General features: G+C 44.8%; 1 protein-coding gene across 1 annotated transcript; it reads right to left on the bottom strand.

Annotated features, from left to right (window-relative positions):
- Positions 1-787: 787 nt before the first annotated feature.
- Positions 788-4,516, bottom strand: LOC136545751 (uncharacterized). The gene is made up of 5 exons (XM_066537732.1): positions 4,379-4,516; positions 2,732-3,667; positions 2,425-2,625; positions 1,591-1,786; positions 788-1,112 (listed from the first exon to the last, which is right to left on the bottom strand). The coding sequence occupies exons 2-5, from the start codon at positions 3,638-3,640 to the stop codon at positions 928-930; spliced, it is 1,491 nt and encodes a 496-aa protein (XP_066393829.1). The 5' UTR covers positions 3,641-3,667; positions 4,379-4,516; the 3' UTR covers positions 788-927.
- Positions 4,517-9,670: the final 5,154 nt, after the last annotated feature.

The raw sequence follows: 9,670 nt of genomic DNA, 5'->3' as shown, positions 1-9,670 counted from the left end.
TAGAATCAAATTCCATCTCTCACCCTATGATTTTGAGATAGGCTTATATGTGAATTTTGGAAAGTGGTGGAATGTCAAATTTCAAGCCAAATGGGCTAAGATACATAAAAGATAGCAATATTAACCATGGAATGTCAGGACTAGTAAAAAACTCTAGGGGTAAAATGGACTTTTCACATAGGACTTGACACCGTTAACAACCCAAACTGACGGAAGTGTCAAAAAGGAAAGAAAAACTCGAGTTCAGGACACATAGGAAAGATTTTCAGTTTCGATGTCAAATAAGAAAGGAGCATTATTTTTAGGGCCAAATACAAAATTCTCTCAATTTATTAAGTATATTTCAATTCCTCCAAATGAAAAGATCCAAACGGCCTTAGAGAAAAGTTATAGAAATAAAATTTGACCTTTAATTTCTCCTGCAATATGTTGAATTTACTAAATAAGTTAATATCAGTTTGGAGACACTTTAAATACAAAGCTATCTTGTTCACAAAAAAAAAATACAAAGCCATCTGTACGAGTTTTATTTCCTAAACATGTATATAATTTTAATTAATTGTGGTTAATGTTTGTAAAATTTGACTTTTTCTTGTACAAAATATGCTTATCAATTGTGGAGGTGACGTGGCAGGCGGACTCCGTTTCATCAAACGGCTTAAAAACGGCGTTGGGAGTGTACTGTGCACGGTTTCGGAACCGCTTAAAAACGGTGTCGGGGGTGTACTGTGCACGGTTTTAGCAGTGCAGGTACATTCTATGTCTGGTATTTGAGTTGAGGGAGGTCTTAAAAACAGAGACAACTTCAGGGAAGTGAAACAGACTTTACTCTTTCATTAGTACAAATTGAGCCCTGCCAAACAAACGAAAGAATTTTGTGCATATATACAGCTTGTCCAATCGAAATAATCAAAGTACATATGTACACTAACAATCCAGCCCTGAGTATAGATCATCCAATGCAGTGTAAAGAAATTTGGCAGCATTTGGACGTTCCACATTCCCCGTGAGAATGTCGCTGGTTGTCAGATATGGGTCACCATAGAAGCGCAGATTAGCGTCCATCCGTGTGGCAACTAGATTCCCTTCTAATGAGACACCAATAAATGCACCTGTAAGTCAAAAAAAAAAAAAAAAAAACTGAAATTAGTTGAGTACGGATAACCAGAGGCCAGAGCAGATAGATTCATCCATGACTATGATGGTACATTTTCCCTGAAGGACGTGTACCCAGACAAATGTTCCCAATGGTAAATACTCAAAAGTTGGGAAATGAACTCAAAAGAACATCCATGTTAGCACTCGATCAGGAAAGACGTTAACAAATGGGCTAAGATCTAAACAAATAAATATTCAAAGCCTACCCCAACTTGTTTGGGACTTAAAGGCTTTGTTGTTGTTGTTGTTGTTGTTGTTGTTGCATTAAACTTATGAAATGGCAAAAGTGAATAAAGCTTCTGTTGGCTACATTTTCTGATAAATTGTATGGTCATTGCAAATTTATTGTTTCCCATAGTGACAAGCCCAAAGCACTGGCAGATTGAACATGACATCAAAAGGTTGAAGGTTACAAAGTATGACAACAGTTACCTTTGCTGCAGCTATATGTATAGCAAACTCCTGATCCTTTATCACCAGCTCTCAGGTCTGCTTCTAGTACTCTGCCCACAGGTCCTGCTGCAGCACTTACACCTGCCCCAAGTGAAAAATGCATTCGACTGCAGAAAGTTCGGACAGATTCTGGGCCACAAAGCACTATGATGAAATCCATAAGCTCACCACCAACCTGTATGTGCAAAGACAAGCTCATAAGATGGAAACAGAACTTATCTACAAAAAGAGCAATCAGCACAAAGATGTACTGTCATAAAACTCATGAGGCTAGCCACATAAGATATCATGGTTGTACCATTTTCTACAAAAAGCAGCAAGATTCAAACACATGTTTCTCAATGAATGAGAGCATGCAGAACCCCAGGCAGCACAATAAGTCACGATTTAGTACCTAAATTTAAATTAGCCTGACAAGATGGATTCATTCATGTTCATTCGTACCCCTAAATTTGGAAGGCCATAGGAAAAATAGTTATAATCAATTAAAGAACATCATATCATTTTGTGACCGCTAAACAGAACTTATAAGAAGCAAAAAAGAGTGATGAATCATTGTCTGCATAATTCCTGTGATCACAATTCTTCATTTGTAGCAAACCACTGGTATTAAATAGTGAAGACATAAATATAGTTAAAATATACCACACTGAAGCTCTCATAAGCATATAATAAGTGAGGTACGTAGTTCCTAAGAAAATACCACACAGTGAGCTATGGAAATAAAAACATCAACACTGCATTTGCAGTACAACAGAAGGTGGTGCCATTTACGATTTACCAAGTGAAGAATTAGAAGTTGACCATACAAACCTGTGCTCCCCATCCAAAACCAGCAGAAAGTATAGCAGATGGTGCAGACCATGATCCATCAGATCTTCGAGCAACTACTAGGCCAGTTCCAAGTTTGTAAGTAAGAATAGCACCAGCTTTTGCAACTGTCAATATGGCAAGCCCACTTGCTCCACTAAGAACTGCATGGGGAATAGACTTCTCAGGGTTTATTCTTGCCACCTGCATTGAGTTTTTTTTATGGGTTTATTAGATTCAGACTCTAACTTGTTCAAAGCAGTAACATGCAAATACAGAATACGGAATATAAGAAATCAAATTCAGGAACCTGGCTGTAACTCGACAAGGTATTTGCTGCCTTGTAAATCTCATGCTCCATGGTTAAACCGATGGGTAAATTTAACCACCCTCTTGCACAAGTCCAATCCATAACATCATGCTTTGCAGTTTGTGAGGCATTGCTGACAGAATTAATCAATAAGTTCTGCAATGGATCAAGCCTATCATAACAAGCATCACAGACCCTTTGCGGATTCCGCTCACGAAACTTGGCAGGCAACAGAGATCGCCCCTTTGAGCATGCCCTGCAAAATATCCCTCCACAGAATCGACAATGATGCCTTCCACGGGTAAGGGCAGTGAAAGGAGCAGCACACTGCATACACGTGCTGGCATAACTGTCGGGAAGCCATTCAGGTGGCTCTGCTTCCAGCACAGCCCTATAAATGTTGTAATTCAAGGCTTCTTCATCAAGCACTGGTGGAGCACTCGGCATGTAGACTGAGGAATGCAAGAATGTGTTACCATCATCGCTTGACCCAAGGAATGAGACGCTGGTCTTGGTGTCCTTTGGCTGTTCAACTTCAGTATTTCCCAAATTGCGACCAATTATCGCAATAACGCCGCCAAGCAGGTTCTTAATGTTAACTGGTTTCTGCACCTTCACAGGTGCAGAGCCCCAATATTCATCAGGACATTGGTATCCATCAAGGAAATCATCTTCCACATTAAAATCGAACTCCTTTTTCCCAGACCATTTCGGCTCAAATGAGTTAATGAGGCTTCCAGCTGTACCCAATGCCCCTTCTATATGCCGAGGCAACGCATTTGGATCGAATGAGTTGATCGCATTGCTAACCGTTTCTGTAACTTTTGACTGGATCTCATCCTTGAGGCTGTTTGACACGCCTGGTGCAGGCAATGGGTGATACGAGACAATCTCCCTACACGCTGACATGGCAATCAATGTCTAGCACATAAATTTCTGAAACAACAAAACCTAAAATTAGAACATGTTTAATGTTTAATGTACCTATCTGATGTACAAATATCTACAAAGAAGATAAATAATCAGAATTGCTAGTTTTATGTCCAGATCGACGACTATGAGGATCCCCCATCCCTCTTTCAGAGGCAACCCCCCTCCCTTCAATGACAACCATGACAGCATGAGGAATTGAGGAGAGGATAGTAAATTGTGAATTGTCACGCTCCAGAAATTGAAGCTGGGGGCTGATTTGTGTGGAGTTTGTATTGCTGCTCCCCATAATCCAAGCACCACAAATGAAGCTTGGGGCTGATTTGAGTGGAGTTTGTATTGCTGCTCCCAATAATCCAAGCACCACAAATGGATGAAGAAGTCTGTAGCAGTTAGAAAGGTCTAAATAGACTTCAACCGTCAAACCAGACCATGTATGATCTCTCAGCTAAAATCTATCTATCGCAATTTCTTTTGCAGCTCAAACCACTTTGAATAACGGAAACAGCAAGTAAAATTTGGCACCTAATTTGGGGGTGGTTTGTTTGTGAACAAACGGATGTATATGTTCAGCGAAGTAGCTGCGACCGAATTGCAATCAGACGCAAACAAGTCTCCGGCTAATTAACAGAACGAGAAGAAATAAATGTTTCGATTCAGTTGGTGATGCAGAGAAAGGAGAAATTCCTGGTCTGTCAGGATGCTAGGGTTACTTACGAACGCGAGGAAGAGGAGCGCACGCCGGTCAATCCGAGCCCGGGCGGCTCTCCACCCTGCACCGTGCCAGCGGAGAGGGCAGGCGCGGCGACGCCTCTCGACGGCGGAAGGTTGCGTGGATTGTTGAGCCGAGTCGAGTACTCGAGTTGCCGGCGGCGAGACACCACGGTCCACGAGGGGATTGGAGGAAGAATTACGCGACACGACACGGCGACAGAGGGAATGGTCGAAGGAGACGAGGCGGCGTGGCCGACACGATAAGAGAAGGCCCGGCCCACGACCACAAGACCAGGCCGGCCTAGCACAAACGTTGCGTGCCCGTTCTACTAGGAGTACGTAGCACGCCGATTTGGGCTGCTGAGTATCGGTCCGTCACGTTACACAATTGCGCATTCTGAAGTGGTCAACCTGAAAAAGGAACCACCAGAAAATCTTTTTTGGACCAAAATACAGAGTTCACAAATTAGTTTTTTTTGTCCGGGTTGGTATGAACTAACTATATATGATATTTTCTCTTTTCCATATTTCATTTAAATTCATTTTCTTGCAAAAATAATTACTGTACAAAAAATTGCAAAATTATACTTGTACCCTACTTGAAATGGCCGAAATCAAATACTGCCAATCTGGTAGGGGCTGTTTAGATCCCTTCATTTTTTGAGGAATTAGAATCTACTTAATAAATTAGGCTATTTGGCTTCGAATATGAGATTCTACCACTTTTCAAAGTTCACATATAAGCCTATCTCAAATTCATCGGGTGAAAGATGAAAATTGATTCTATAGATCACCGAGCAATGTTTTTGCTTTATAATTTATAGCATGCTCTTCAACTCGCTTCCTTACAGGAGAAATGCAACATATAAGCATCTCTCTTGCATGCTAACAATGGTATACAAATATATTTCATATACAACCATATTAGCTTCATTAATATGTGCCTAAATTATAATTGTTGCTAACAATAGTATACAAATATATTCCATATACAATCATGCCGTCTCCTCCCTCCATATACCGGCCTAGTTCTGTCTCCCTATGTTGCAAACGTATGTTTTAATTGTTGCTGATGTTTCAGAGGCATATTGCAAGTTTTTCGTACAGATGTTGCGAAAGTAGATCAGGATATTGCACAGTTGCAATGGCTATACACGTATGTTGTAAACGTCTATTTCAAATGTTTCATCTTTTTTTTCAGACGTATGCTACAGGTGTTTTTATTTGAATGTTGCATATGTTTCACACATAAATTTGCAAGTGTTTTTGTCAGGATGTTATATATGTTTTGCAATGGCTTTTCAAGTGTTTTTTAGGTGCTTTCGCAAGTGTTTTAGACGCATATTTCAAGTGTTTTATCTTTCTTCAGACACATATTGCAAAAGTTTTATCTAGATATTTCAGAAGTAGATCAGGTGTTGTACATGTTGCAATATGACTCACCTGCCACAGCCGCCTGCTGCAGCTACTGGGGTGTCGTGCATGTGGGTGGGAAGCGGAGGGATAGAGCGTTGCGTGGCTGTGAGCGCGGGGAGCGGCGCGGGCGGTCCTTGCCTGGCGCGGGCGTGCAGTAGCCGCGGGCGTCGGTCCGAACCTTTACTGCCCTAATTGTTTCGGCTTCATCATAGCTTCAAGTGAAAATGTTATGAGCTAGTACAAAGTTGCACAAGCCAATTAACAGTACAATTGTTATATAATTGTTATTCCCATACAATGTCATACATGAAAGTTATGACTTTAAGAAAAAGATATGCTACACAGGGAACGAATAAATCACCTCAGTTTATCCATTCGCTAGTGGGGCATATCTTATAATTCTTATAAAATCAAAACTTTTACATATAAACTCACACGAAGGTAATATTAAAATGAGAATTGTAATGCTTAACGGCATCTACACGTTTCTAGCTCATGGCCTTGTGTTTTGGATATATCTTGATACAAAATAATAATTGTTACAAATCTATGAACTACATTTTATAGATATGAATATTGTAATATTTTATTTCATATCCATATGGCTTTAATCAAATATTTGTAAACTAGAAAAAGTTTCTACATCTTCTTGAGCTCTATTATTTTTTTATAAGTTTTATCTTCATCCAAACACATGTACAAGTTATGATTGTCTTAAGATACGTTGTGCTCAAAAAAATATTCCGCCAATTCAATTCATGGAAAGAGAAGTTCTAATAATTGAATTGTGACATTTGATTTCCGTTATTTCAACTGGCGCTAGGATTGTATTTTTGCAAATTTATTGTTGGAGCAATTATTTTTTGAAACAAACAAAATAAAAAATATAAAAAATAAAAAATTAGATAAATCCTGTACCGCGAACTGATTTCATGGGCTTTTATCCACATAGCCCACATAATTGTGAACCGTCATCATGGGCTTTTGTCCACGTCGTGACCTACTACAAAATCACTATAAAATAATTTAGACCAAAATATAGTTAATAATTAGTTGATCAACAACGACCCAGTCAATATTGATTTATGTGGGCTGCCTTTATGGGCTTTTAACTTACGGGCCAAATTCTTGAACCTTTTTCCAAGATGCTATTGGGTTGATGACTATGGGCCTAATTCGTAAGTTATTATTATCTACTACTTGGTCTTATTTCTACATCTACTCTACTTCTAAGAAAAATATATGCTGGCATTTTTGTTGTGCAAATGCTATTTACCATACGTCTAACCCGTCTGACGTAGCTCCTCTACTCATTTGCTCGCTATTAAAAAAAGGAAAATCCTCCACTCATCCGCTGGCTTGCTCACCTCTCGCCCCCTACATCGTGTGAGCTGCCCGCTCCTTCCATGGCCGGCAGTGGCGCCCTCACCCACTCTAGCGCACACCCTCTCCTACCCCGACGCGTGGCCATGGCTACCTCCCTGGCCGGCGGCGGCGCACTCACCCACCCCGGTAGCTCGTTCCCCCACCCCGACGGCGCCCCTCCCCCACCCCGGTGTCGTCCTCCCTCACCTGGCGTCCTCTCCCATCGGGAGCCCCCAACGCTCGTAGATTCAACGACCCTCTCATCCACACCTGCGAGATCCATGGAGCACGAGCGAGATCCTTTGGAGGTGGCGCAACTGTGTTGCAGGGGAGTAGGCGGCACTCCCCACCCCTGGCAGTGCCCTCTCTCATCTGGCGACCGTGCTTCCCCACCCTGGTGCCTCCTCGTGGAATGGAGCAGCTCATCTCACTCCTTGCACAGCCGGGTGACCGCCTCGGCATACTGACTCGCCCTCCACTCTAGGGCTACAAACTTCTCCTCGACAACTACCTTCAGGTCCCGCTCCTTCTCGGCCTCGGCCATGAGGTCGAGGATCCACTGGTGGGTCTCAACGTCCCTCTAGAGTAGTTGGTCCCGCTCTCTCCTGACTCTGGCGGCCTCCTCCTCATCTTTGCCGCACCCTCGTTGACAGGGCCTCGAACGCCCTCTCGGTCTCCTCCTCATGCCGATGGGCCTTGGCCTCCCGTAGTCGGAGACTGTCTGCCTCCTTGGCTAGGGGAGTCAGTGTGGCCACCCTCTATTGGGCGGCAGCAAGCTGGGCGACCACTTCCCCGCGTAGCCGGGCCTCTTCGATGAGGCAGTCCTAGTTCTCCTTCTGCTCGTGAAGGAACTAGGATTTCTCTCAGCTACGAGCGATGAGGGACTAAAAAAAGATGATAGTGAGAACGCAAAAATACATAAAAGAAAGAGGAGGGCGAGAGGCAAGGTCAAGCGAATACCCAGCCAGTGGGAACAACGACTTCGCGCAGGGCGCTCCTGGTATGGTCCAAGGCTATTAGCGCAGCCATGATCCCCTCATCAAGACTCTCCCGCTCCATGCTCTCACTAGCATCGTCGAGAGCGAAGAGTGTCGATGTCAGGTCTTGCGGATCCTTCCACCGGAGCAGGGGCTCGTTCCGTGTGGGCAAATGGCTGCTCGCCAATGTCAGGGTCAGGGATGATTCCCTGCCGGTTCTCTCTACCACTGCCATGGTGTTCAAGGACCCCCTCGGCCATGCCCCCCTCCATCCGGCCCATGTCAGGCGCCGTCACTTGGACTATTGGGGGCGTAGATCGTGCCACTGCCTCGGGCACCACCACTGTGGCATCCGACTGTGTCTCGCCCATCACCGCTGCTGCCACCTCTGCCTACATTGGTGAGACCTCACCAACGGCATCATGCCCACAGGTCAGTGCCACAAGCATGAGCGGTAGCTCCATCTGCCTTGATGTTGGCAGCGGAATCACCTCCCTCACTGTCTGTTCGGCAACCTCCGAGGGCTTTCCTTCAGCCCTGGCACCCGCTTGTCCTTCCAAGGGCACGAGAGCCACTGCGGGCGGTGCCTGACCAACCGATGAAGCAGTAACACCAGCGTCGCTCCCACCCGAAATGGGTGCCACGTCGACTGGCAACCGCCACCTCACTTAAAGGGCGACGCTCTTCTTAGGCGCCAGTGCCAAAAGGTTGCGCCACCTCAAGACGTTGCAAGAAATAAAAGGCATAAGTTACATTGAAAATAGAGAAAATAGAGGAGTTGGTGACTTACATTAGCGCTGTTGGGCGGTGGATATGTTTGGGGATGAACCCCTAGGTCCCTACTCCACCTCGTCGGGGCAGAGCTGTTTTGATCCCGCCCTCTACTCCTAGGAAGAGGGGCTCGCCTCCCTTGCGTCTTGGGGCACGATGGTGGAGCTACCCTCCTCAGCTAGCGACTCAAACATGGCAACAGACCTACTCACCCCTGTTGGCTCTTAGGCCATGGTGGTGGTGCCACTCCCCTCCATCTACACCTTAGGCACGGTGGCAGATCCACCCACCCCTATTAGCTCTTGAGGCGCGATGGCAGGGCCACCCCCCTCCACTGGCACCTCAGGCGTGGTGGCAGATCCGCTCGCCCTTGCTGGTTCTGAAGGTGGACCGATGGTCTAGCCTGTCTACGTCGTCCTCGCAGATGCGCTTTCCCCTCGATGAAATGGGAAAGGTACCTATAAACATGTCCTCGCTTTCTAGGCCATCACGTTCGGTGTCATCAACTACCTCATCATCATCTTCCTCGTCATCATCATCATCACTATTAGTTTCCTTCCCTCGCTCCCACGCCAGCAGTTTTCACTACTTCTTCTTCCTATCGTCCTCCTTTGCCTTCCTCTGCCGCTCAGCCTCGGCATGGTTCACTGCCCTCATGGACGAATCCCTCGGCAGCAGAGCTAGGTGATCCCTAAGGATGAGGTCCCTCGGTTGGCCCCACCATCTCAATGTCAGCATCAAGGGGTCGGGAGTTCAATTGAAGAGG

The sequence above is a fragment of the Miscanthus floridulus genome, chromosome 3 (assembly GCF_019320115.1).
Source record: "Miscanthus floridulus cultivar M001 chromosome 3, ASM1932011v1, whole genome shotgun sequence".
NCBI classification, from domain to species: Eukaryota; Viridiplantae; Streptophyta; class Magnoliopsida; order Poales; family Poaceae; genus Miscanthus; species Miscanthus floridulus.
Note: the sequence above shows the minus strand (reverse complement) of the source record. Positions and strands in the feature narration are given on the sequence as shown.

Excerpts from the sequence above, each read along its gene's own strand:
- LOC136545751 (XM_066537732.1), bottom strand. The coding sequence starts at position 3,640 with ATGTCAGCGTGTAGGGAGATTGTCTCGTATCACCCATTGCCTGCACCA. Across the intron at positions 2,626-2,731 it reads CCTTGTCGAGTTACAGCCAG|GTGGCAAGAATAAACCCTGA; the intron begins GTTCCTGAATTT and ends AACTCAATGCAG. Across the intron at positions 1,787-2,424 it reads GTTTTGGATGGGGAGCACAG|GTTGGTGGTGAGCTTATGGA; the intron begins GTTTGTATGGTC and ends TTGCACATACAG.